The following is a 27980-nucleotide window of genomic DNA, read 5'->3' on the forward strand; positions in this document are numbered from 1 at the left end:
CTTCCATTACATTTAATGTGTAATTGCAAAGCCAAAGTATTCTATAGAATATCTCATCGTCTAAAAACAGCAAGGCCCCAAGCCCTAGCCTTCATTTCTCAGGCCTGCGCATCTTCTATGCAATGCAAACTCTTACCCCATAACGGCACACTGATCTAAGGCTTTTGTGACAGCTCCTCTGTTTCAAGCAATAGTAAATTCACCCTACAAAGTCAGAAAGGGAGCTTTTTGATGGCTGCTGTCAATTTTATTGCTTTATCTTGGATACTAGGATAGAATCTGTAGACATGGTGTGTTTATTGGTTTTATGTATCTCATGTTGTTGCTGCTCTGACAAGCTATTCCTATAAAAACATGTTATTATTGCATGCTGTAGCTCAGTAAGCTGACCCTGCATTTCAAACTGAACTGGAGCAAATAGCATTGAAGTCCATAAAAGCCGACTGGCCTCCATTACAGAGGACTGTCTGCATAAGTTGCGACTCCCACCACCTGGGCTCAAATTATACCTTTCCCTGGTGCTGGCAGACATCACTGTTAACCGAACACAGCACGGACTCAAATGCAGGGATATCTGGAAAACTGTAAGACAGAAAATTGTTACATCATTCCTAATTATCCAATTCCCCAACAAGTGTCTTTAGCAAATTTTGAAGTTTATAAAAGTATGAAATAAATGGATTTTTAAATGTTTTCACATATCAGTCTAGGGTGCAAGAGAATTAGCTGATGTTATTTCCCATCTACCTTAAGCATGAGAGAGAAAATAAACATGAATTACAGCTAGAGAGGATGTGGTTCTTTCCAAGGAAATCACAAGTGGGCATCCTGAGCGCTGTCTAGAATCAATTGCCTGATATGTAAGACTTAGAAAGTCTAACTTTGGGGGAGCTGGCTTGGAGGATGCAAAGTAATGGGTCATCCAATATGATGTCCAGAGCCCACAGGATACTGGTTTTTCAAGAGAATCATCTGGAGGAGTCTACAAAGCAAATTCCTGAGTGTCACCCATAGTTGGATTGGATTTAATACTAGAATCTCAATCAAGTAATTTCATGTGAAGTCCTGCCTTAATCTTTTTTTTTTTAATCAAACAATAGCAGAAACATGAGTCAAGTGAATTGAAAAACCACTCCATCTCCTGAAAGAATTTCCAAGAAAAATGGCATAAAAATGGCTAAGGAGTCCTCAAATCTAAGGGTAAGAAACCTGGGTAGGCCACTTGTTAGTGTCTTTTGCCATCACTTCAGGTGGCAATGCTGCTCCCCAAGTACTATCCTGTGCTATTCCCTCAGCCGCGCTCACTCCATTTTAGCTATCCACCATTGAAGATAATTTATTGAATAGTGTGGGTGTTAAAAAAAGGAATCAACAGATGATTTCTAAAAGCTATTATTGCTTGTGAAAGATTAATCAGTGTACTTCATTAAACAACTTCCTCTTGTCTTGCCCCATTGAAGACAATCTCCCGTAAGCATTTTACCTGTTCAAGATGTGGTAGAAGGTCCTGTAAAGGTAAGCAGAGGACAGGTGGCCACCAGGGCATCTCCTTCTTTCTGTTGGCTTATGGGTTGTCTAAATAGCTGGGCTCTCCCTCTTTCTCTTTATGCTGTTCTAGGAAACAACCTAAATATCCAAAATAGGCAGATGATTAAACCAGCAGATGACCTGAGTAAGTGGGGAGACAGTCCATGTCCTTAGGTGGGATTGACTCTACTTACAATTAGTGAGTACAAGTTAAAGTAAGATCACTTATTAATCTGTCAAAAAGAGAAGCAGGATAATGGCTTAGGTGGGATGTAGAGTGTAGGAACTCTGGGCATTACTTATGGGACTGTGGGCAGGTGTAATGGACCTCTGGTAATAACCACTGATCCACAAATTCTCTCTCATATGTGTCCCAAGAAACCCCACAATATTTACCTATAGCATTACTTATGGAGGGGGCATGTTTGAAGAAATTTGAGTGGTCATTGCTAGGAAAATGAATGAAATATGGAAGGTAGTCAGCAGGCTGTTTTAAACAATATTAGAAGTAGTAGCTTAAATACAGCTACAGGAATGTAGTTAAATCTAAAATATACAAACTTTCAGGGTTGCTCTTTCCTTTTCCTTGAGGACTGGGGGTCTGAGATGCTCCATGTATGTGTACTTGAACTGGGCAAGTAAATGGAGGATCATGGGCTCTTGTAGCCATAGGGGCTTTGCATCAACAGATGTGGGTTGGGTGTGCACAGGAAGTGCCTCCAGTCTCCAAAGTGGACAGGACTCCAGTCAGGAAAGTTACTTTAGCAAGTACAGCTTAACACATGGTATTAGTCCTTTGTCAAAAACTTCAGACACAGGATTTTCACTTAGGCACGTCAGAACTGGACGATATGGTGATGCCAGCCTGACAGATGGAGTCTTGGTCTCTGCAACACCCTTGCTTCAGGTCTTAAAAACATCTTCATTCTTCACCTCCTGACTGCTGACAGCCATTTCCTGGTTGTGCTTGATGAAACAGCAAATGAATAATGGTTAGAGGCTTTCAGCTTTACAATATTAATAGAGGTTTTTTTGTTTTTTGTTTTTGTAAAGCTGTGGACAATAACTAGTAACCACAGACATCAGATTTCTCTTTTCTCACACCTGAATGACTTGGCTGGCATGTCACAGAGTGTACAGAGAACTTCAGTCTTGGGAGCAGATTGTTATTTTGAAGTGTTTGCCTGCATCCAGTTTTGGGACTGACATACACACCAACAGCCTGTGATTTTGAAAGATGTGGCAATTTTTTCTTTGAGAGTGCATGATCCCCCAAACCAGTGAGAAGCTGTTGCATGTTTTTTTCTTTTTAATGAGGGTTGATGCCAATTATTTCTGTTTTGGGGTCTGAGCCATCTGACCTTCTACCCAGATCTTGAGTCTGGGCTAGAATGGTTGATTTTTTAATTGGGAAAGGTAATGAAACACGTTCAACTAAGCTGTGGTAATTTGTATCTTACAGTGGCAAAGAAAATCAAGCCAGGATTTGGTCTTCTTTCATCCTGTAACCTAGAGTGTCATAGCAGGAGAGGCGGGAGGCAATTCTAGTCTCATGGTTGAGGGTCAAGGTGTCTCTCCGTTCAGATTGCTTGTGCTCAAGCCTCAGTACTGCAGAGTACTGAGCTAATCAGCAGAGTAAGTCACTTAACCCATTTCTGAGTTTTGGTTTCATAATTTGTAGGATGAGGCAAGCCATGGTTCAAGGGGTATGGTGATCTCATGGGCAAATGTACATCAAGCATACACTGTAGTGCTTAGGTCCTGGTAACATGCCACAGATGTGACTACTGCTAACATCCTTGCTTGTTCAATTCAGTTCAGCATATATATATATATACACATACATACACACACACACACACACACACATATGTATCTCCAATGTACTTGTTTCTAGAAGTAAAAACACACAAAAGACACCAAGGGAATTTGCATCTAATAAAGAAAATACACACATGGAAATGTTATAGGACAGGGAGAAAGGGCAGAAACAGATGACTTTAAAATAATACATTGAGTTCCACAGGGCTCACGGGCCACTCTAAGTCGTGGCAAAAGGTCCCCTCCACATGCAGCAAGGATAGCCAGAGAGGGCTGGGCCAGCAAGGAAGAGCTGAAGTATGTGGGAGCTATTTCAAGATTGAAAGCAATAGTAACAGGGATTGATTTGCATTTGAGAAACATCTCTCTGGGGTTATTGTGAAGAACAGAGCAGAAAGGGTAAGAATGGAGAAAGGGAAACTAATTATAAGGCTGTTGAAGTCATCTGGGAAAGAGACTTTGAGAGTAAATGAACTGGCTGGTACTGGAATAGCAAGGAGGGTGGAGGGCACTTCAAAGTATTTTGTGGGATCGATGGAACTTGATTATTCAGATGTGAAGTAAATACAAGAGTTTAGGTAACAGGATAGAAACTGCCTGGAGGAAGGGTGGGAGGTAAGGTGTGCTTTGAGGGTGAGAGGTGCAGAAAGACAGGAGCAGAGGGGTCAAATGCTCAGAGGAGAAGAGAAACCCTCAAGAGATTTTTTTAAAAAGGTAAAAGGAGACTGAAGAGATTGGGAGGCTAGTGTCAGGGAAGGGTGGCAGGTAAGGAGTTTGAGCTTGCTGATGTTTACTCGAGTAATTTAATTTGTATGGTAGACAGAGAGCAGATTTCAGTAGTGAGGGGTTATATGAAAACCTGAAAATTTCCAGTGTATAAGGAAAAAAGCAACATCAAGGAGCAGTCTTTCTGAGAGGAAGAAGACAGGAGGGAAGAAAATGAAACAGGAGAGGACACCTGGTGAGAGACAGCAGGTTTTGGGAAGAGACAGTGATGTAGCAAGGGGGAAGGCTGGTAGAAAACATAGAAGTAGTTAAAGGAAGACGTAATCTTAAAAAATAGGCCATGATTGTCTACATGAAAAAATGAGCAATCCATAACACTTAAGAAACACAGCCACAAAAAGCCATCTTTCCATTTGAGTTATATTCAATAGCATTGTGGAGGGTGTATGAATGTGGGAATAAAACTTACTACTAATGTCTTTTCATGCTAAATTTTTATTTCAATGTTATGCAATTGCATAAGTATAAATATTTGTTCAATATACAACAATTATGACATCCATAGGGAATTTTTTAGAGAAAATAAGACTGCAAACACTTTATTGCACAGATCCTAACAAACGTTTAAGCTGGTAAATCTACAGCTGGGAGTACTACCGAGGAGCACGTCTTACAATCACAGGAGACCCACCAAATAGAACACAAGAGACTTTCTACCAGCTGATTGGCGAGGTTTACAACAACAAACAGGTATTACATGAATGCAACCGTAAGCACTCTTTACTCATCCAGAATGCAAAAACATATTTGGCAAAAATGGTAATACACTATACAAAATATACATAAAAATAGCATTTGTAAACAAGCAGCTAGTTGTGCTTTAAAGGAAACTGGACAGTTAAAAAGCAAAGGCTGTAAACTGTGAACTACCTCCCCGTAGACCAGTCTGAGTGAAGCCAGACTGGGCTATGACAACTGCCAGACACAGATATTAATTATAAATGTTGAGACCATTTTTGAAATTCATTTGTTTTTGGAAAGTATTTGTTTCTCCTAATGCTCTCACAATATAGTGACAGGGTATGGCTGAAACTACAGGGGGCAAAAAAATTAAGGGCAAGGAGAAGACTCTTTTTTGTCATTGCCAACTCACTTTACAATGAAGGACAACCAAGCAGTTAAGTTACGCCTTTGTTTTTGAAGCGGAGTTTACAGCTTCACTAAATGATTTACAATCCACAGGGCTGTAAGATGATGCTGTGCTTGGATGAATAATTTTATAGCTTGAAGATATTTAACCATCCCTGAGGGGGTTGGGTGCTGGATTAGTGTTTACTGGTAGATATATTTTTTCTCTTTCAAAACAGAACAAAAACTTCTACTATGGATCCCAAGCATCTTATAAATACTTATCTGTGTGCATTTTCTCTTAGTGCCTTAGTACTTATGTCAGCAAGTGCCATCTTACAGTACACCAGGAAAACTGGAACAAAAAAACAAACAAACAGAAACCCCTCAGCACTAAAATGATTTGACAATTTCTACATATTCATGGTATACAAAATTTAAATAAGGCTTAGCAAAAGTAAAAAGGACAGTCACATTCAAGCACCAAATAGCTCCAACAAGTCATGTTATAAAAATGTTCCTCTTTATTAATACAGTATTTTTGCATATAAATAAAGAGATCAACTATGAAATGTGTGGAGCTACCTGATGCATCAGAAATGAATGTGAAACCCAGGAGCTTGCTAAAAACAGCAAGCTTCATCTACAACATAAGGCCCCAGCTATGTATTAAAATGTATCTGATGTCCTGATTATCCCTTAATATATATGCTATGATGCCAAAATCCACCCCCCTCTTTTCTTCAAAAAAGCAAATTTAAAACCTCTTCCAATGCCTGATGCTCATTACTTAACCTAAGTACTAGCAGATTCGTGTGTGTCCAGCATCTCTCCTTTTATGTCACAAACAGGGCTGGTGCAGGACTACTAGGAAAATGTGTGGTTCCTGGACAGGCCACTCAGCATAGAGGCCTGAGTTTAAGAGCATGAAAAAAAGGAAAAGCAAGAGAACAGAAATAAAGGTGACGTGTGTTCACAGCCCCCGCTCTACCTATGGTGAAGACTGACATACACACCCACAGACAAGGACAACTGGCTTTACAGACAGTTGGACCCAGGATCAGAATGTCCATTAAGATGACCGTGAAATGAAATGGCTAACTCCATCTGTTCTGGCCATTTCTAATGGAGGAGGATTCCAAATGCAGTGACTAGAGGAGTTCTTGCTTTAGATCTGGAAATATAGGTAGCCAGATACAGTGCTATCAAAATTTCTGCTTAAAAATACACATAAAAACTCACAATCTACTGTATTTAGGGCTTGCTTTCTTCTTTAACTCTACGGAGAATGTTTGAACTTGTAAAAATGCAGCCTTGAAATATTCTCTTCAATCACAGACATCAAAACCTGTGTGGATGTGTATATACACAAGTGGGGGTGTGTCTATACTTTTACACACACCCAGTTTTAACCATTTCTCTTCTTTTCTACCTTATGGTTAAGTGGTAAAACAAACAAATCTAATTGAAAAAAAAAAACAAAAACAAAAAACAAAAACAAAAACAAAAAACAAAACCAAAAAACCAAGCTGTAGTAAACAATGCGGTCAGCAGCCAGGTGTGGACTCTACATCCCAAACCAAACACATCGCTAGGTATATACAGAGATCTTTCTCTTCAACAACCCTCAACTCTAAAGGTCATGATTTTGTACAAACACTATCTGGTAACAGTTTTACTGGTTACAACTGGGAAGGCATTTGGAAGAAGGTCCTCTCTCGCTTTCCAAAATCTCTTTCTCTTTCTCCTTCTTCAGTGAGGCTGCCGGCTCTGCCTGGCGGACATTCCCACACAGTGCTGGTTTCAAAGGTAGTCAAGACACAGTAACACATTCAGGTTGGGTGACCCCAGTTGTGGCCCGGGGCCCGCCCCATCACGAGGCCTTTTTGTGAGGACTGCTACGCAAACTCTCTTTCCCCCGCCTCTGCCGTACCACAGAATCCTTCTCAGAAGAAAGGGTAATGGGGCGCTCAGTGCTTGGCGCTGGGGACGGCTTGGGTACTTCTCTGCCCACATTCTGTTTCCGAGTCTGGGGAGGCTGGGCAGGGGCAAGCTCTTTCCCTTTGGTTTCTCCTATGGAGGCTGTGACTGAGAGGGCCCTGTCCCGGTGGCCAGCTCCCCCGGCAACATTTGGGTTGGTGTGGTGTGACTCCAGAGTGGCAGTGGAGCTCCTAAAGGATGGCATAGAGTCGCTTTTAGTCATTTGGGTTTTTCCATCCCCACCGGGCAGGGACTTCCTTTGGTCCCTGTTAATGGAGGCTGTGGGCTCAGTCCCATAAGCCTTGACAGAAGAGGAGTTGTTGCTAGCTGTGGAGGCCTCTCGAACTCCTAGCCGGGCCTCAGGAAAGCTGGAAGAGCAGCTCAGAGACTTCTCTGGGAGAGCAGCTGATCGGAAAGAACTCTGCCCAGTGGCTGAGGGTGAGCGTTTCATGCCACTGGGCTTGCCTGCTTCAGTCAATGGCTTTTGGGGACTGAGGCCTTTTCCCTTTGCCTCTGTGAAGCTCCTGCCCCCTGCTGCTGCAGGCTTCTCTGTGCCTTTTAGCCTGGACTCACTGGGTGTCAGGGAAAGGCTGACCTCCAGCTTTCCGCCATCTGTTGGAACATAAAGTGCTTCTGTGCATTTCTTCCCTTCGGACTTCCGGTCTGTGATGGTGGCCTGCAGGCTGGGGCTCTTGTCTGTCTGTTTGCACAGAGGGGGGCAATCTTTCACAGTGGATGGTTTCAGGTGCTTTGGAGACAGATTCTGCTTTTCATTGACAATCGGAACTTTCTGATCTACCAATTCACTAACCCCTGGGTGTCCTTGCTTTGGCAGATACACAGGCTTCTCCAGGATCTCCAGGGGATGCCCACCACTGGCAGGTTTCAGCTTGGGGTCTAGAGGCCCCTTTTCAGTGTGTAGTGGGACCGAGAGCCCACTTCCTCCCTGGATAATTGGATCTCTGGCTGCTTTCTGGGAACTTGGGGTACTAGGGAAGGAGTCTAGCACACTTTTAGTGCTTCCCTTTCCTTCCTGACTAGGGCCACCAAGAGGCTGAATGCCGGACTCTCTGCCTACCGCAACCCCCGTACCCAGCTTCTGGGAGGAGAGGAGCCTGTCCAGGTGCTTAGACTTTGTAGGGCCAGCATCAGGGCCAGGCCTCAGCTTGACGCTGCTACTTTCACTGTGCGTAGCAGTGGACTTGTGAGGGTCCTGGAGGCCTGGGCTGGGCTCTGTAGCACAGGGCTTACTTCCTGGCTCTTTGCCTGAAGAATGGCTGGGTGAACCACAATGCTGGCGAACAGCAGGGCTGGGTGGTTCTTTGGTGATGATTGGGAGCTGAGAGCTACTGCTGAGATGCTTTTGAAGAGGCTGTTCTTTCCTTTCCAGTTCCTTGGGGACATCTTTCTGTGAAGATAGGAACCCAGGGAGCTTCTCATTCTTCCCACCCTCAGCTGAGGATATCTGCAGAGACCTCTTGGCAGGAAGAGCTTCTGGCTTGGGTTCCAGGCTACTTCTTCCCTTGCCCAGCTCCCTCTCACAAGGAGTCACCTCTGAGAACAAAGAGGAGTCCTCTCTGGCCAGCAACCTCACCTCATCTCGACCATCTTTATGGTTTGTTTTCCCAGAAGGCCCCCATACTTTCTCTAAGGTCTGGACCTGTGTATAGGAATCTGGGCGGGTCCTTCCCAGAGAGGGGAGATTTTTGGCTTTGTCACTGCTTTTAGCACTTTCTGGAGGACAGAGCTCCACAGAATGGTCCCTGAGGACCTCGGCCTTCATAGCAGACTGCTCACTCCTGGCTGCGGAAGGGGTCCTCGTGGATGATTCCTTCAGACCTGACTTCTCCCTCAAGGGAGCAGGTTCAGGTGGGAGCAGGTCCCGAGGCCTGGCTGGATCAGAGCCCTGGAGGTTCTGCCCCACAAAGGGAAGGACCTTAGGATCAAGGCTATTGTCTAGGTGTCTGCAGCCACCACTCTCTCTCCATTGGGCGTCACTTTCCATGACAGTCCCAGGACTCCTGACTGCGTGAGAAGCCTTCCTGTCTCGCAGGTCAGGCAGGACTGCTACTGGTGAATTCTGTAGACCCCGGCTAGGGGGTGGGAACCGAGGCTCAAGCAGGTAGGATTTATTCACCTTGAAGCTGGCAGATGAAGACTCCCTCTGACCCACAGTTTCACCCTTTTTCCCCCCACTGCTGGGGAGGGCTACTGAAGGTGCCACGTCACTGCCTGGGCTGGGGCTCTGGGTGGGCTCTGGTGAAGGCAGCTCTGCTTTGGAGGCCTGAGGTCCAGAAAGGAGAGCGATGTCCAAAGTGCCCTCAATTGGCTTCAGGCATGACACAGACCTACCTTCCAGCTTATACTCAGAAGGGCTTTTCCGGACAGGTGACTCAGGAACAACCAAGCTTGGCTTCTCTGCTCCACTATCCACCCGGCCAGTCAAGGCCTTCAGAGGAACAAAAGAGACAGTGCTAATCTGGGCACTGTTGATGAACGCTCGATTCTCAGAAGCAGGCAGAGCCTCCTGCAGCCCCCCTAGGGGCCGGGATGGGTTCCCAGGCAGGCATTCATGGGCACCAGCAGTCATCTTGGGCTTCAGCCCTGGACAGAAACTGTCGTCTTTGTCTTCAAGTGACATCTTCTTTCGGAGGTAATCAATGTTGGCCATCTTGCTGTCTAATTTCTCACAGCGGAGACACTCCTTGGACTGGGGTGTCTTCTCTGTGCTTTCACCCTTTCCGAAAGTGGCCCTGTCGGAGGGGCAGAGACCATCTTGGAGGGTGCTGGGTGCAGAGGCCCGTTTGAAGTCACAGGTGCCCTGGCCATGCTCCCCGGGGGCCGTCCCCTCTAGGGACCCCCCCTCACTGGCCCGTGCGCTGGCCTGCTTGTGAAGAGCATCTTTCAGTAAGCTGCCCAGGGACTGGGCCTCTTGCATGGATGCTTTGTTTTCAAAATGGTTTGACCTTTCTAGAGACTTCGGATATATTTTCTTCTCTCTCTCCTCTAGCCTAAAGGGAGGGAGGTTTTCCAAATCACTACCAAGTCCGTGGGATTTCTGGTGGGTTTCCTGTTTTTCTGGGAAGCCCTCTGGTTTCTTCACCACCACTTTGGACTTCAGCTTCTCTCGGTCCAGGTCGTCCACGGACTCCTGCCTCCCCAGCTTGCGGGAGACCGGTCGCTTCAGGCAGCCCTGCTCCACTGGCCTGGCCCGGCTCAGGGAAGACGCATCACACATGTTCTCCTCCAGGCTCTGCAAGGTCATCTCCCGCTGGGGCTGCTCCCGTTGCACCTCTTCCTGCGTCACCTCCAGGCTGTGCTTGCGGGAACACAGGTGCTTCTTGTCACTGCCATAGGAAGGAGAAAGCTTTTCCTCTGACTGCACACGCTTGAGCAGCGGGGACCGTGGAGGCTCAGCACTCTTGGGCCTCACGATGTGTCTGACGATGGTGGGAGGGGAGTGCATTTTGTTGGGAAAGGCTTGTGCAATCTTGGAATTTCCAAGTGAATGTCCCAGGAGAGGTGATGGCGACCGCTGTGGGGAGGTGGGCTGTGGAGTCGGAGAGGGTGTCCGGGCCAAGGGCGAGAGTGGGATGCTGCCAGCCGACTTCCGCCTTCCAGAGCGATACCGCTGCCCACTCAGTTTGGGAGCCAGACCATGCAGAGTACTGGGTCGGATGTGTCCTGACCCCGCTGGAGAATTGGGGGCACTAGAACTGGGGGAGCTACTTTGGGAGGAGTTAGTACCTGTAGGTGGAAAGAGAACATGATGAGCATCTATGGCCAGGTCCCATTTTCTGTCCGCTCTCCCAGCCCCAACTATTTAAGGTCAGGTCAGGTCAAAGTCTGGAAACTGGCTCAGCATTCAAATCCAATGAGCGAATGCTTCCAGATAAACCTCCTGTACACCCAAGGTTTAACCCAACACTCCCTGTCTCATTGTAGTTCTCCAAATAATGTCTTGTATAGAAGACATCCTTAATCTGTTCTCCTTCACAGGAAACAGGCTTTAGGTCTTTCAGAGTCCCTGATGGTGACTCTGACCTCTCAGGTGTCCCTTGTTGTCCAGGCCACTCACTCACCAGATGGGAAGTCGGGGGTGGAGCGGTAGCTGGGTGTAGGAGACCGGGGAGATAAACTGTGAGTGGGGGACCCCGGGAGGCTTTCCCCTGATGACAGGGATCTATTCAAGCAGGAGAAACTTCGGCTGGTATGGAGTAAAGGAGAAGGCTGCTTGGCTAGTTTTTTGAAGAGGGATCTCCTCCTAGAGTAGAAACAGGAGAAAATGGGTCAGAATCAATATCCACCTCACAATACCAGTGTATTTAGCTCACAGCCTGTGCCAGAGACAGCAACGTAATGGCTGATTCTGTGAAGCAACAGGATCCCACCCTACATTAGAAAGCTTTTCATGACTGTAAAAGGCACAGTCAATATTGGCCTACAGGTTTCCTTCTCTTCTAAACACTTTAAAAAGACCTGGGGAAAAAAGAAACATTCAACATATTTAAATATATATCCATTTATTTTCCTGTCAGGTGTACTGGGAGGGTGCTCTTGGCCTGAAAGCTCCTGAATATGTATCCCCAGAAATACAGACACAATTTAATTAAGAGATAATACACAGCAAATCTCTGGAAGAAAAACCAGCATCTTGGTAAGTCAGCACCATTCCTCAATGGTGAAAAACAGGGCAGAAGCTTTCTCTGCTAGGGACTGTTTGCTGTGTTTGTTCCATTGTGGGCTCTTGAATATTCCGAAGGACAACATAGACTGAACATTTTCTGAGAAGATTCAGCAAAGGTGAATTGAAGCTTATCATGTCAGCAGGGCAGCAGATACTGTGCAGCCATGGAAGCAAATGTGTATTTAGAGCTCAATGAGCAATTTTTAAAGCAAAACGCAAGCTGCAGATGGTCATAAGAGCAGGTGGTTATATGAAGTTCTCTGACTATGCTGTAAGCCTGAGTCACTCCCCGTGAGCACAAAAGCAAAAAACTTAAACACCAATCCCCCTTGAAACAGTCTGTTTTGTAAGATTTAAAGTACAAGCAAAGATCATAAACCCAACCTAGTAACAGCTTCAGAATGTGTGTGTGTGTGTGTGTGTGTGTGTGCATGTGTGTTTAGCTCTAATCGAAGTAGCAAGTGTACTTGGGTTAAAATTTTAAGTAGTTTCATAAACATTCAATGAGAAACAGCATCTTCCCTACTCAGCTGTTTGCTCACTCTCCAGAGAAACCAAATTCTACTCTCACCCATATCTTCTCCCACTTGTCTGCATAGTATTAAGTCATGTGCTTACATTGCTATTTTTCAGTTTCAGATATGATACGTTGATTTCCTGCATAGAAGGTGAGAATTAAGCTCTTATAAACTCCCTTCCACCTTCTGACCAAAATGCACTTCCCCTTTCTATTCACTCCAGTAGCGCTAAGCCAAACTTCATTAGAAAAAAACTACTTAACTTCATTTTACATTATAAATGTTGTTCGTAGCTGGGCCGTATAAAGGATAACTTTAGTTCCTCTTTTATATAATTGTGTTTCCTACTTCTGTTTCTGTATGCCCATCATCAAAAATCCTCTTACTGAGATCCGGACCAAGTGGATAGAGCAGGAATATGCTGGAAGGTGAAAGAAGCACCTCTGGACAGCTGCCTGTCAAGAAATGTTTCTGCCAAAAGCATACCCACAAGTGCACACACACACATAAATACATATGCATGCACACACACACAACTTGTCAATGTCTGCTGACAGCACGGTGCTTCCCAGACTGCAAAGGTGGAGGGAAAACCTAGTTAAATTTTCAAGCCCGTTTACTTGCAGGCATTTAGGGATGCTTTAAAGTTATAATTACTTTAGACTAGCTGGCATTAAAATCACCAACCATTTGTTGTTATAATGTAAAGGGCACTATTAAATGTAGATTTCAACTTAAAAGCTACCTGAAGGGCCTATTCCTTAAACGCAAGTCCATGGAAAGCAGTGACAGCCTCTGAAAGCAGGAAGGGGCTATCATGGCGCTCATGCAGGAGAGAAACAGTCTAAGTCTTAGCACGATGTGAGTAAATCCTGCCACTGTGAGAAACAGCATTAGAAGGGATATAAGCTTTAATGCAGAAATACATGTGAACCACAGTATAACATTTCTCATGGAGAAATGAACCTCTCTCATCTGTAAGCATTTCCATTAAGTAAGGAGTAACTTTCCTGCAACATGGAAAACTCACAAGGAAGACTGTTTTAACCAACCTTTCCAGACTTTCTTTCTTCTTAGATTTCTTGCTCCGCCTCACCATCCGGCTCTTGTAGCTGTTTCTCCTGGCTGGTCCTGTTTTGATTGATGTGTTTTCAAACGGGGTGGTAGTGATTGACACCTTATTTCCACTCTATATAAAAAAAAGGGAGTGGGATTAAAGGGAAAATGCTGTGATAAAGCAAGATCAGCACAGAGACAGGAGATGCAAAGGCAAAGATACCTAGAAACATATGCTCGTGACCCTTCAAGTGGTGACTTCCTGACAGAATACAAAAGGTGCCATTCCTGTGAGATCATGGCCACTGTGCTCCACAGACCTGAGTTCAAATCTGAACTCTGTGACCTTGGGAGGCTGCTCCTCCTCCCTCTTACTCAGCTTCTTATACACAGAAGTTGACAACAGAATCACACCTATCTCCTCAAGGCTCATCTGAGGATTAAATGGGATAGAGTTTGTAAATCCTTTAGCACCGGGTGTGACACAGGGAAGGGATTCTATAAATAACAGCTCTCTTCATCCATATTCATTAAGCATAAATGTGCCCAGGGACTGTCTGCTCTTGGTTGATTTATTTTTTCTTTTTTTCTCCTTTTTTGTGTTTTTCTTTTGACCCAGAAATCAGAGTAGCAAAACTGAGTGAGACTTTTATTTTTAATTATTTCAAAAGGTTACTTTTCGATCACCATAAAAGCTGTCAGCTTGCAGAGTTGGGAGGTTTGCACCAGCAACTATGAAACGATCTCTTTAACCAGGTCACGAATGGTAAGTAAATGGTTGGTGTCTGTAGCGCTTTAAGGCAATCCTGGGGTAGGGGCAGGCCCAAGGGCTGATTTGAAACAGGTTGAGGGGCTTCTGGGAATGCTGGGCAAGACTAATCTCCCTCACTCTGGCATCAATTACCTCCACTTGAATTTCTGAACAACCAGGGGAGAAACATGTCCTTTCAGTCACAGATGGCCTTGCATGCCTTGAAAAAACTAGGCAGACGAGGAGAAGGTATTTTTAAAAGGCTTGTGCTTAGAAGACACCTAGTGACTACTAAGTGAGGGGGAGTTAAGTCTGAGGGGGATTGAACAAACAGGGAATGCGAGTTACACTGTGAGCATCGACTCCCTCACTCCCCAATTGAGGGAGTAATTTATGCCTTTAGAAAAAGAAAATAGTAAACTAGAAATAAAAAAGTAAAAGCCTACTGCCCAGCTAGCACTGATGAGTGATGGTGCAGTGTATTTCCTCCTGGACTTTTTTCAGGCACATATAGATATGTACATATGATGATACGTGTTATAAATAACTTTAACCGTACAGCATTTGCAGTTCTATCTATCCGTAAAATTTCATATTATGTAATGTTGACAGACTTGTCTTTTGTCATTAAATAGGCTTTAAGAACACAATTTTTATTGGCAAACTGTAAAATACAGTATGTTAGACAGTCAATCAAAATTTATTTAACTGTTTCCTTACTGCTGTTTTCTATTTTCAATGATCATAAAAGTTAAGTTAAATACCCTTATCTAAAAATGGTTGTCCTACTCTTTGCTATTTTGCTTAGATATTTTTAACTAGACTCACTATACTGAATCAAGGGTAAACCTGAGCTTTTTAAAGATACTTGGTCCAGATCATTGCACTTTATCCCCAAAGTGTAAATCTGTACTTCTGGGAGCACTGCAGGAGTATCTACCTTACCGGAGGCTGGTCAGAACTGAATATGAACATTAAGTGCATTATAATTTCATAGGAACAAGTATATCAAGTTTTAATCTTCATGTTTTAACAACTAAGAGTCTGGATATTTTATCATTTATTTTGATTATTTGTATTTCTCTAGGGAATGGTTTGTTCATGCCTTTGTATATCCAACTTAGTATCAGGTATTAGAACTTCATTATTGCATTTAGCAGTTTTCAAATATTCAAGAACATAGAATCCCATACCTTTCAGAATTAAAGAAAATGATTTTAGGAGAATGTGATTTGAACTTGAATGAGAGAAATAACACTCATATGCAGGAATAAGTGATATGTTCTACATGTAAATGCCAACACTTTAAAAATAAATATAATAGTAGAGACTGATACTGTATTTATTCCTTAAGTAAAAAAATTCAACTTTGAAGAAAAATCTCCCAAAGGAGGTAAAAAAATTCAACTTTGAAGAAAAATCTCCCTAAGAAGGTTGTTTGGGATGGTGTCTTCTTTTCACAGATAGAGTGAAGCCAGGCGAAAATTAATTTTTTCCTATATGCCTTAGCTGAGGTGAAGGGAAGAAGCACAAAGGTGGTTGGGGTTCATCTTCTATTAAAATTCTTTCAATCATTTCCCCCTTCAAACTGAAGGGAGGGGGGAGGGAGGGAAAGGAGGAAGAGAGGGGGAAGGAGGGAGGGAGGGAAGAAGGAAGAGAGGAAGGGAGAGAGAGGAAGAAAGGGAGAGAGAGAGAGAGAGAGAGAGAGAGAGAGAGAGAGAGAGAGATCTCTTTGAGGCTGTTCTAGCACAGGCCATGCGAGTCTAAACACACTTCTACCCATTTCTGACAAAGACATTGGCATTCTAAAGTATACTTTGAATATTAAAACATTTTCCACATATATATTCTCTGTAGTTCTCACAACCAAATCATAGTCTTTTTAAATTTTTTCTTCCTACGAGCTACAAAGGGATTATTAGTCTGGCAACATAGATAAGAAAAAATAAATTCAGAGACTGAGATTCTTCATTCTCAAGGTCACAGAGCCAGGACTCCCTCCCTGCACCCCACCAGTCCACTCCCTATGGGCAGGTCATGCTTGATACCCTTTGACTTGTGGAAATACACCAAGAGATAATACACTAAGGGGAAATACAGATGCAGAAGATGCAAAGTGCAAATATTTGGTCGGAAACATTACTCATCACAAAAATGGTAAATGACTGGGAGAATGACCTTACAGAGCCTAGGAGAGAACTGTGAAGCCTGCCACCTGGTGGACTCACTAGTTACACTCACTGCTGCCTGGCTTGGTGGCCTCTTTAAGCGCAACACATTCTTCTAAAGAATGGGGAGCGCTATCAGAGAAATCCTGTGGCACTTGTTTAAAAATAGCAACAGATGGGGCCAGCAGACTGTTAAATATTCAGTTAGTTCACTTTTTCTTTAAGTTCCTTCTGTAATCAGTGCACAGAGGGAGGGAAATTGTTTAAGCTGGCTGAACTGAATACACTAGCGAGAGACAGGATAGCTCGATCAGTTGTTGCGCAGCCTGGCTCCCAGGGAGCATATCAGTGAGCCTTGGGGATTCACTAAACTAGACATTTTACATTTATTTCTCTGCAAAACATAGGTGAGGAATGGTGGAACTCTTCCTTCACACCTGGGTACCTGCCCTGACTTCCAGGGTCGGGACTTCCCATCCCTACCACCTTACACACATCTGCACACTGACCGGACTAGCTCTGTGGGTTCACTACTGCCCTTCTAGCACTTTCAGTTGTCCTGCCCTTTTGCTTTTGCACAATGTTTTGGCAAAAGTACCTCTATTTTTCAGGCACTAACTCCCCCCCCGCCAAGCATTGTCACAGACCTGCACAGACACCCCAACTCTTCATCCCTGTCCATGCTTGTGGAATGCCATCTACCCTTCAGAACTCTGTTCACATATAGTCTGTTCCTTATACTTAACATTTTGATCATAGCCTGGCATCACCACCACCTCCTTCTGTGAGCCCTGGACTTTGAGTTACTAGCCACCAGAGAACTTCCTGTGTGACACTCACTCTGTGGCATCCTATCAGGGAGCTTGGGCTCTGGGGCTGTGTTCTGGGGGCGCAAATTCTATCTGCTCCTTCCTACAGAGAGACTTGGGCTATGCTGCCAACTTTCTCTGCTTTAATTTCTTCACCTGTAAACACAGATATTTCTAATAGCTACCTCACAGCGCATGAGGATGACTTGAGTTTCTTAGGTGAAGCACTATTACCTGTCATTTTTCTGTGCCTTTGGTTATATAACCCTTTGGTGGCTAGAATAAAGCTCCACATTTGGGGAGCCAGCAGATATGTGAGATGGTAGCAATGATGCTATTTGATGACCCCAATTTTAGTATCTGTACAGAGCACACCATGGCTTCTAAGTGTGCCAAAGGAGCTGTGTTGCAGGGTGTACACAGATACATAATGACTGAATCCTGGAATGAGGACACTTCAGAACCAAGAAAGGGCACAATTTAGTATCCCAATTTCAGTTCCCCAGAGTGCAAAGAAATGAAAAATTTAAACCAGTGGGCTGATAAAGTTTGAGGGCTTTTCTTTTTGTATTGGGGACTTAAAATTCATGTCCTAAAAATATGTCCTTAAAAAAATGTAAAAAGTGAAATGGCTGAAGAGAAGGCTCACTAGATAAGTGAAGATAAGCTGGGAAGGTTGTCACAAGAGAAGGGCACATGAGAGAATCCACATGGCCTCACTCACCACTGTAAAGCATGAAGAAAGATACCTCAGCTCTTCCACAGAGTTCTTCTAGAAAGACTGATGCAGGTTGAGAGCTGAATATAGGTGTTTAACCCCTATGGCAGGGGAGTTTTATGGCAAACCTACAGGAGCACTTTTTTAAGGGGTTCATATAGCTGTGGGAGCTGAGTTGGAAAACCATAAGATTCTGTCACCCCACAGGCCTCGGGGACTGAATGACTGTGTAGGTGAGTTAGTGCTTCCATGGCAGGTTCCACTGGAAGTTGTGGGGGTACAAATAAGACCAAATGTGAAGCCATGAGATGGAAGATGCTCTCTGTGTTTACAAAGCAAAAGGTGAAAAGTGCAGCACATTCCTAGAGCACAGCCTGGGGCAGCTCTGCTGCCTGCTTCCTAGGCGCACATGGGCCTTTACAGAGTAGCTTGCAAGCAGAAAACCGTACCTAGAGCACATCCAAGAACGCCAAGACAGCTGCTACCCTGACATTCCCCCAGCAGTGGCACATCGGGACCAGTGTCGATACCAACCACTTCTGCTTTGGTCAGTACCATGGTTAGCTTGGGAAGGAAGCTGCGTGCTTACATAGCTCACTAGAAAGATAACCAAGTCCCTTGTATCCTCTCTGATTCTTTACACTGGCTACTCCCCTTGAGGGCTCCCTTTAGGAATCAGGCAGAACCCGCTGCTTGGATGCGTGACAGAATACACCACGACTTCTAAGTGAGCCAAAGGGGCTGCGTCATGGCATGTTCACACACCTCAGACACACATGAACTAGTCCTGAACTGAAGACACTTTGGAACCAGAAGAGGGCAACATGTAATAGTGGGATCATCTGAATCTACCTGGAGGCCTTGCCAGACATCTACAGGAGAAATATGCAAAATGCATGCACATTTTGCAGAAGAGAGGATTCAAAAATCCCAGAAGCAAATTAAAGGACTTTATAAAGTAAATCATGACAGTGATCAATCATGTTTTGGCAAAATAAACAAATGCATGTTCTCTAGATGTATATTTCAGTTTATTATTTCTTCTGATTTCATGAGCAGACACATGAAAAGAAGCACAATATATGTTGTGATATAGGCTGTATATAAAACAATACTATTACACAAAAAAGTAGTCTGGACATATTTAAAGTCCTTTATCTTTTCATTAATCGCTGATGCCAAGATTTTGAAAAGCTTGAGTAGAATGAATAACGACCATAAGAAGCTCACCAACACATCACCTACTTCAAACCAAAGGTCAAGATGAGTTCCTGGAAAAGCTCCAGGAGCATTTTACACATAGAGAGCACATCAGCCTGACTACTCTGTGGTCCCCGATCAACTGGAAAGGCTGGATGTGAGAGACAGGGAAAAAAACAAAACTCACAACAACTTCCCAGGCCTCTTACTCACAAAGGATAGATCTGTGAGGCAGCAACACGCCATCCTTGCATCAATTATCAGCACAGTAAAAGAAATAACTAGTTAGCTTCTCCGGTCTTTGCACCTCTTCCTGAATTTTGTCTTGGGGAGTCTGAGGCCATTTCAGGTGACCTTCACAGGCAAGGGATCACAGTCAATAATTCTGCTCTACCTTCCTCTCAGACACACTCTGAGAGAGCTGTTCCCCATCACTCAGACAAAGGCCAACCTCCTAGATAGATGGGGAGTGAAACGAAAGTGCTCAGGTCTTAACGCATGCAGTTGTCAGGAACTACTCAATAGCCTATTACCAAGTGCAGACTAGCAGTTCTTGCCCTTCAGACTGCCTGTCTGTGTTTATGCAGGCACAGCTCTTTCCTTTCCTCAACAAACTTGCCATATGCTGGAAAACCAACCAACCAACCCAAAACAAACAAAACAAAGTACAGATTAACTGTGGTCATCTGAAAAATTTTACCACCAATTGAATGGCATGCATGTCCAGATATGAGTAAAACACAACAGAAGTTATTGGTGGTGCTTAGTTCTTCGCCAGGTAACTAACTTTCAGACAGGAGAAGCCCTGTTATCGAAAACCCAGTTTCACAAACGTTACCGAAAACCTAGGCCCTGGGTAAAGGCTCGGAATATGTGGGCAGCCTGATAGTATTTCCAGCTCTCTCCTTAGGCTGCGGTCAGCATGACCATACTTGATTTCCAACAAAGCCCACAGTGCTGTAACCTATGTGTTCAGCTTGACCCTCCAGTAAGCACCAACAGGAATTTGTGAGAAAGCTTGCTGGAGAGCTAGGGAAGCATCCTCTGTATACAGATGACAACAAAGCCAACCTGGACTCCACAGAGAGTGGCCCCAAGAGTCAAATCTCATCAAAACTGTGAATTAATCAACAGCAGTGACTATTCTACAACCTGCTGCTATACACTGGACCTTGTAATATACATTCTAGTATTACTACTTCCAGAATCTAGACCAGACCCTGAATCTTTTAAGGGATACAACTACGTATGTTGAAAAATGAAAGAAAAAGTAAGAGAAAAGTCATTTAACTACATTGATTTTTGAAGTTTTGCACACTCACTTCCGTGCAATTCCTTCCAAATTTTTAAATTCTCTCAGGTTCCAGTCAATGTCATTTGCCTGTGATGCTTTTCCAAAACAAAAAAAGGTCCCCCCGAAAACAAAAAAATTCCTCCCCCCACAAAACAACAAAGTTTAATTCAACCGCCTAAAAAAAACCCCCCCTTCCTCCAACCCTCCAAAAGCCAAAGAACCCAAGGTAAGTTTCCATGTTGCCAACGTAGACGATGGCAGCTGCCTCAGAGCAGCGCTATTGAAACAGTCTGCATGCACATTCCATAATTGACCATGTTGTATGCGTCCTCGTATTTATGCTTTGTCTCCCTGAACAGGTTGTAGGTTCTTTGAAGTGATGACTTACATCTCTTTCTTGTAGGCCTTTCCACTAGAGAGAGGTGAGCCAAAAATCTATTGATTTGTAACATATTCCTACAACTAGAGACCGTGTTTCTCAACAGAGATAAATCAATCTTCTTTTGTTGAAAAATTTAAAGTCAAACTCAAATTCATCCTATTTGCTTTAACCAGATCTATATTTGGAGCAGTAATTTTATATTCTAGAGACAACAGAGGAGAAGGAAATAAAAGAACTGGAAAGATCAGGGCACCTTCTCACTGATCTTATTCCATAGCTTTATTCAGCTTATATTTCAAGTAGAAATTGGTCTCCATTCAAATTCATACCTGTATGATGGGAGAGAGGATCTAATGATTGTTAGACCCCACCTTTCTTCACCACCTATTTCTATTTCTAGTAGATACGTGTATGGGTGTGTACACACATACACGCACACATATGTATATTCATGAAATCCAACTCTCAGGCTAAACTTTTAGGTCAGACCCTGAAGTTTAAAATCACTTTCACTATACTGTAGTAAAATAAAACCTCCGACTCTTTTCCAGATTTCAGATAGGTGGTTTTCAAATAGATTTTACTAGGTAAGTTACAATAAAACAAAGACAACACTTACTACTTATATTTTGGAAAAAGAAGCAAAATCAGGTCCTCTCTGGTGGCTTAGATATTGAGTCTCACAGCTAGCGCTGCAATGGCCAGGGAGGTGACCCACATGGTGCGGCAGACCTCTCCTGTCCCGCCCACTGCTCCCCTTAGTAGTGTACTTCAGTACATCCACCTGTTCTGCTTCCCATTCTGTCTTTGGTGAATCTATTTACCTTCCTGCACCTTTGGTCTACACTCAGTTATTATGTGGATAAATAAATAAATCTTTTTTTTTTTTTTAAGAAAAAAATTAAATTAGGAAGTGATCATGCAGTTCTAGGCACATTTCCCCCCCCATGATAGAAAGCCAAATAATTCATGGCATCTTCCCTTGTCTTGACATAAACCTTTAACAAATAAACTCCTAATAATGAGACTGAATGTGTAAGCGTCAATTGTAGAAATGAACTCTTGAACTGTAGATCTCAAGTATAAAATTCTTGGTAATGGCTCTTTCTGTAGCTGTTGCATCCGTATAGCCACAACATAATAAAAAGACAATACCTTCAGCAAGAGCTCTATAACTTCTGTGTGGACAAGTCCATGCACTGGCTCTCCATTGATGTGTGTGATGAGGTCACCAGCCTTCAGTCCTGCCTGGCATGCTGGACTTCCTTCTTCTACATTCTAAAGCCAAGAGGATGATACACATTGGTAAGCAAATAAACAGGCCTTAAGGAATATTATATCTTCTGGCAGAGTATTCTGAAATAAATCAGTAAACAATTCTGAGTTCCCAAGGGGAAATGAGGAAATCAAAAGGCATGTTTATGATTCCCATTTTGTCATCCTCTAAAAACTGAAAATTGCTATATAGTTTTTTAAACATTTTCAGGTGGTTTGCGAAGGTAGTTAAAAAAAAAACAACAACTAAGAAACAGAGAATGAAAATAAGGTGAAAATAGAATTGTCTTTTATTGTTTCTACTACCAGCTTGACAGGTGTTCAAATATGAAAACTAGACAGAATCATGAGAATGAATTAGTTTTTCCTCAATTCAATTCCACCATATAAAACGAAGGAGCACTAGAAAGGAAAACAAAACAGGTCCCAAAACCAGTTTAACAGAAAATACATTTGTTGCTAACTTATGCCTCAATTTGTGGATTCTCCAGTTTGGTTCTGAGCAAAAAACATGAAAAGAAAGACTGATGGTCTCACCCAGACAATGTGATGCACAGTGTAGATGTCACTGTCGCCCACATACACCCGGATGGCTCGGATGGTGAAGCCATAGTTCTTCCCGGAACTGTGGATCACTATGGGCTGGTGCGGACTGGCAGAGGCCGCTGAAGAATCTCGGCTGGGTGAGGAGTCCCGTGAAGATGAAGGGTCAGAAGACAGGGAATGGGGAGACATTGGGCTTCCCAGTGGAGAAACAGCAAACATATCTGTAACAAAGCAGCCAGTTGTCAAACTGATGCCACAAGAGATGCCCAAGCAGTTAGCTCTTAACCACTTTAGCTCTGCCGGGTGGGGGCACCATCCCTAAATGAATCCACTCATTTTTACTAGCAAAGTAAAGAAAATAAATAATATAAAAATATTTATACTGGTGACTAGCATGGATTTCAAAATAGATCCCTACCAAGGGTACTTCAGAAGTGTCTCCATTTGGACAAATTATTTCAGATTTTTAAATTTAATATATTTTAGTTAAACAAATCACAGATGCATGGATTTCAAGATCCCCCTCATACAGGGAAGGCTCTGTACTCTGTAAGAGATTTCTGGACCTCAAAATCTTGCACTAAGCCACTTTAACACGGCCCTTCCCAACACAAATGGCTGGGAAAGCAATGTATCATTTCACCAGCTGCCTTTTGCAATTACTATTGACGTAGCAGTGATTAAAATACCCTGATGAAGAAAACATTAAAGCTGGAACTTCTGTCTATAAAAGTCATCCCTCATCATGGTTACACCTGATTCTCTTCCTATCTTACCTGCCATTCTAACAGCATTATGCTTTCTGAAAGCATAATGCAGGTGAAATACAAAAATTTCATGAGAGACTCAGTTCATGTTCCACCATGCCAACCCCATGTTCCTTGTTTTTAAATAAGCACATTTATAATTTATAATTCATAGCATGGCTCCATTTATGTAAACCTAAACAGATCTTAGCTGGTTGAGTGAGATTCTGTGCCTGTGTTCGAGAAAACAGGTGACAAAAGATGGTAAGTTAGCTCAAATGTAAGCTCAGCGTCAGACCACCAACTGCCAGAGCTACTCACGACCAAGGAGGCACAGGGCGCCCTCCAGTGGCCGAGGCGAGCTGAAAGGACACATACTACCATTGTTCCAATGCTTATGCTTATTTGGAGCAAAGCAACTAGTTGGAAGTATCATTTTCCATTCTCCTTCACTCTCTGGCTTCATGCGGCACCTCGATGTTCTTTTCCTGGCTAATCTAAGGCCATGTAAAAGGCACACACCAGTGGTAGAGAGCTTCAAAGCATGCAAGCAAGAATGGTGGACACATATGATCCAAACTGCTGAAAGCCAGGTCCCCAGTCCTTTACCTCCTGAAGGTATTCTCTCCCTACACCCCCAGGTGAATATTTGCCCCACCTTACAAGGTGCAGGCTTTCTCACCAGCTTTCAGAAGTGGACTATATCACACTTACCTTCCTGACAACAGCCATGAGGGGCTGCTGACCTCACTAGGGTGCTAAAAGGAACATCTTACCCGGTCCCCAACACAGAATATGATAGAGTGATGCCCCCAGGAGAGCCTTTGTTTATCTTTAAGATCTTTCTGCACAAATTTCAGAACTAGCAACAGCCCTTTTCTACATGTCTGTATGCAAGTCTGCACTGCAAACCATCTGCAGTGTAACTCTGCAACTGTCCACTCTCCGGTCATTTGAGTGATAAGTCACAAGCACCAGGGTGTACATTTCATCTGCCTGTGGAATCACCACTGACTTTGTGATTTGTTAAAGCAAAACCAGGTTGTGGGGAAATACTGCAATTCAACAAAATCACAATTAAACCCAGTTTTCCAATATAGGCAGTACATGATTTTCACTACCAGTAGGAGGAAGTATAGCTCAACAGACAGGGCTGGGAAAACAATTTCAGAGCTGTCTGTGACTCTCTGCAACCCCAGAAATGAAAAACATACATTCTCTGTAACTACTTCCTCATTAATTAGATACTTAGCTTTCCAACAGAGATGTTGTAAACAGCTCTGTAAAGTGTATAAATGATGCACAGTCAAGGGAAGAAAAACTAGTCAGAGGAGGGAAATTTATCACAATTTGGGGGGTGGGGAAAGAGAACCAAAGAAGTTAGCCTCTCTGGGAAGGAAGCCGCCTCTTCTCCTGAGGCAGAAAGAAGCGAGATAGGCCACATGTGCCTCTGTGACCCCGGGAGCTCGAGGTGCAGGGAGCAGCTTTAGAGAGCTGTGCCAGGGACCACCCCTCACTGCTTCGAGCAACCTTGTGTCTCAGGCAGCATTACCAGGTGGGGGAGAGGGACCACATGCACACATCACACAAGTTCATGCAGTAGATGTCTCTCTACCTCCTGGGATCATGAGGGACAGGGCACTGGCAGAGAGGGACTTTGTGACTTTCCCCGAGATTTTCTTTTTTTCTGTGCTTTCTAATCGCTGCCGAGCCATGTGGGAAGCGGGTTCACTGGATGGCTTTGAGGAATTATCTGTACTGTCCACACACTCGCTTCGTCCATTTATCTGATCCAAGTGCTCTGAAAAACTGCCAACTGTACAAAGAAGAAGGGATAAACACGTTCAGAAAAATCTGGGCTAGGAGAAGTAGGGAGAGGGGAAGAGAGAGAGCAGGAAGGACAGATACTGAGAAGCAGACTCCCATGTGATTTATCGAGTCCATCTGGTGTCAGGCAAACATTTGAAACACATGACTGGTTTGGAAAAGAGGAGGAAGAGAGAAAAGACATATCCATTCAGGTTTTATTCTACTTGTACACAATTTCGCTCATTCTTAGTCAATGACTCCATTTAACTAGGAAAAGAATGACTTTCCAGAAGCTATACTTTAAACCCTTGTAGTGGTGACTCCTCCCCTTCACTATGAAAGACCATTTTATGAACCAAACATCACCTCACAGACCTCATGAAACCCATTTTCTATTAGACAATCTCCTGACACTAACCGTCATCATTACTAATACTGTTAATAACTTCTTTGGATCATTTGCTCACCCCATGTAGCCTTTTGCCCGGGTCATCTCCTGGAATACACATCATACTAGGCTCACTAGTGTGCCTTACAAAAGTATCTGAAGAGTATCCCTTGACTTCCACACATATGGCTTCCTTCATTCTCAGCTCTAACAGGACTAAGGACATTACTCACTACCTCTTCCTCTTCCAAGCTTTTAATTTGGATATGGAGATGAATGTCTTCCCTTGTAAGCCAGGTTTTCTTTATTTTTAATTTATAAATCATTCTTCCACTGAAGTGGATTTTTCTGAATTAAACAAGGGAAAGCTCTCATAAGAATAAAATATACCCATGAAAGGGGACGCAGAAATGGGAAAGCAGTGATGTCAGTCTGGCCAAGAGAACCAAAGTTCCTGAGCACAAGTGACATGTCAGCATTCCAGAGAAACATTCCGAAGAAAAATGGCTATCCCTTTTGGTTTCTCCTATGCTTTTTTTCACAAGCTGTGTGTGTGTGTGTGTGTGTGTGTGTGTTTCACAACACTGATAATGTATCATTCATTGGAAAAAAGAGAAAATGCTTCTCTTATCTTCACTGCTAAATGCCATTAAAAATGCTTCTCTCGGCCCCTCCGTGGTGATGCTGTGGGTTAAAGCACAGGATTGAGAAGCTAAAGCCACTTCAGCATGAGTTCAATCCCTGCTCCAGAGCTGATCCACATGGCGCGGTAGAACTCTCCTGACTCGCTTGCTGCTCCCCTCAGCAATGTCCTTTGATGATCTGCCTGTTCTTTTCCCCACTCTGTCTTGGGTGAATCATCTCACTGCCCCTGCACCTCTGGCCTGTACCCCATTTCTGTATGCATAAGTAAATAAATCTTAAAAAAAATGTTTCTGTCATTTTTATTTCTAGGCTATGCAGTAAGACCCTGATGCTTTAAAAATCATCACCATGATCTTAATATATACAATTCTTACAGGGAATTTTAATGTATTATGAATGATCCTTTGAAAGGTCAGGTAGCACATTTTAAAGTGTGAACCCTGTGATATCATTTGTCTAGGAGACACCTAGGTTTAATTCGACTTAGCTAACATTTCTGTCTCACTACTACTATGCGATGCTGGGTCACATCATTGAAGTTTGGCACTGCTTCACCAGATGGCACAGACCCCCAGTGGGTGTCTATGCTAAAGGAAGCCTGTGACTCGGGAGTGCAGGTGGAACCCAGAACAAGCCATACCCCTCTGCACTGCAGGCACAAGTGATGAGCCACTGATGTCCACACAATGCACAGGTTACCTCTGAAGGAAGACAAGCCTAGTGCAGATATCAGCGATCTTTCAACTTCTATATGCCAAATTCCGTCTCACTGAACTATTCCATTCACTCTAAATAAAGAAACCGATTGCTGACAGACTTGACAAAAACTGCATTCAAATAAAAACACTCATCTCAAAAATTTAAGTTTACTCTCTAGTAATTTACACACTCCATTCAACTCTTTCTATTTATTGATAGTTTAGTTTGGATGAGATTGCTATTGAGTATAAAATGTAATTTCTTGGATGCATTTCAGTGTTACATCAAAAACTAAGACTTTTTACTTTTCATTTATTCAAGTAGAATGTCGTCATGAAAAATGAGAAACAGGTTCATACCTGGTTTTATGTCCCTAAACACCACAGTGTGAATATACAATGTTCTCGTTTCTCATCCCTCCCTCTTGCCTTTAGCCTTCTCCTTCACAGCACTGTAAATAAGTTTGTGTTTCCTTCTACCAATGGTGGATAATGTCACCTTAATGTTTTGTAAATGTCAAGGGTCCTTTCTTTTTGATGGTGGAGCAATATAAAAATCAACAAATTTAATTTTACTACAGTCACGCTTTTCAGATTCCCTAATTACCTTTGGCTATGAGCAAATCGGCTCATCTCTCTATTCTACACAGCCCCCAAGGTCTTTGATTATTTTTAGTGTGTATATGTGGGAGACAGAGAGAAAGGTGGTTTGAGTCTATTAATCAAAATGCATGGCAGGACCTAGGCATATATTTTTTTTAATTATGAAAGTAATCAATCAAATGCTTAGACACCTTCCTTCCCCCCTTTATTGCCTACCTTTCTGATAGTGAGTGGGCTGGAGAGACTAAGACATTATAAACACTTCACTGTAATAAGAATAAACTTTAAATGGAAACAAATATTTTCTATTCTGAGTAATAACCTAAAAAAACAGAGAGCGAGAGAGAGATCTCAGTAATCAGAAATTTTAAATACTGAGATATCTCTATTCAATTTGAATACCAAGATGAACTAAAAGTAGTCAGGAATCTTGGACTATAGTAGGAAGTTTCTAAACTACATTCTATTTTCTGGGTTTTATAGAATTAGGGCAAGTGGAAATATC

The 27980-nt window shown here is 43.2% G+C and overlaps 1 protein-coding gene across 3 annotated transcripts in view; it reads right to left on the bottom strand.

Moving 5' to 3' along the window:
- Positions 1 to 4610: 4610 nt before the first annotated feature.
- Positions 4611 to 27980, bottom strand: part of MAST4 (microtubule associated serine/threonine kinase family member 4) — a 529678-nt gene continuing 506308 nt past the window's right edge. For 2 of the 3 annotated variants that reach the window (XM_012721946.1, XM_012721947.1), the window contains 6 exons: positions 24948 to 25148; positions 22578 to 22807; positions 21921 to 22043; positions 13440 to 13576; positions 11265 to 11446; positions 4611 to 10929 (listed from right to left, as the gene is read on the bottom strand). In XM_012721946.1, coding sequence (XP_012577400.1) covers positions 7076 to 10929; positions 11265 to 11446; positions 13440 to 13576; positions 21921 to 22043; positions 22578 to 22807; positions 24948 to 25148 — 4727 coding nt within the window. In that variant the 3' untranslated portion in view covers positions 4611 to 7075. The remainder of the gene's footprint in view (positions 10930 to 11264; positions 11447 to 13439; positions 13577 to 21920; positions 22044 to 22577; positions 22808 to 24947; positions 25149 to 27980) is intronic. The other variant, XM_012721948.1, reaches the window with a different exon arrangement.

The sequence above is a fragment of the Condylura cristata genome, unplaced genomic scaffold (assembly GCF_000260355.1).
Source record: "Condylura cristata isolate star-nosed mole 26May11 unplaced genomic scaffold, ConCri1.0 scaffold00007, whole genome shotgun sequence".
Lineage (NCBI taxonomy): Eukaryota > Metazoa > Chordata > Mammalia > Eulipotyphla > Talpidae > Condylura > Condylura cristata.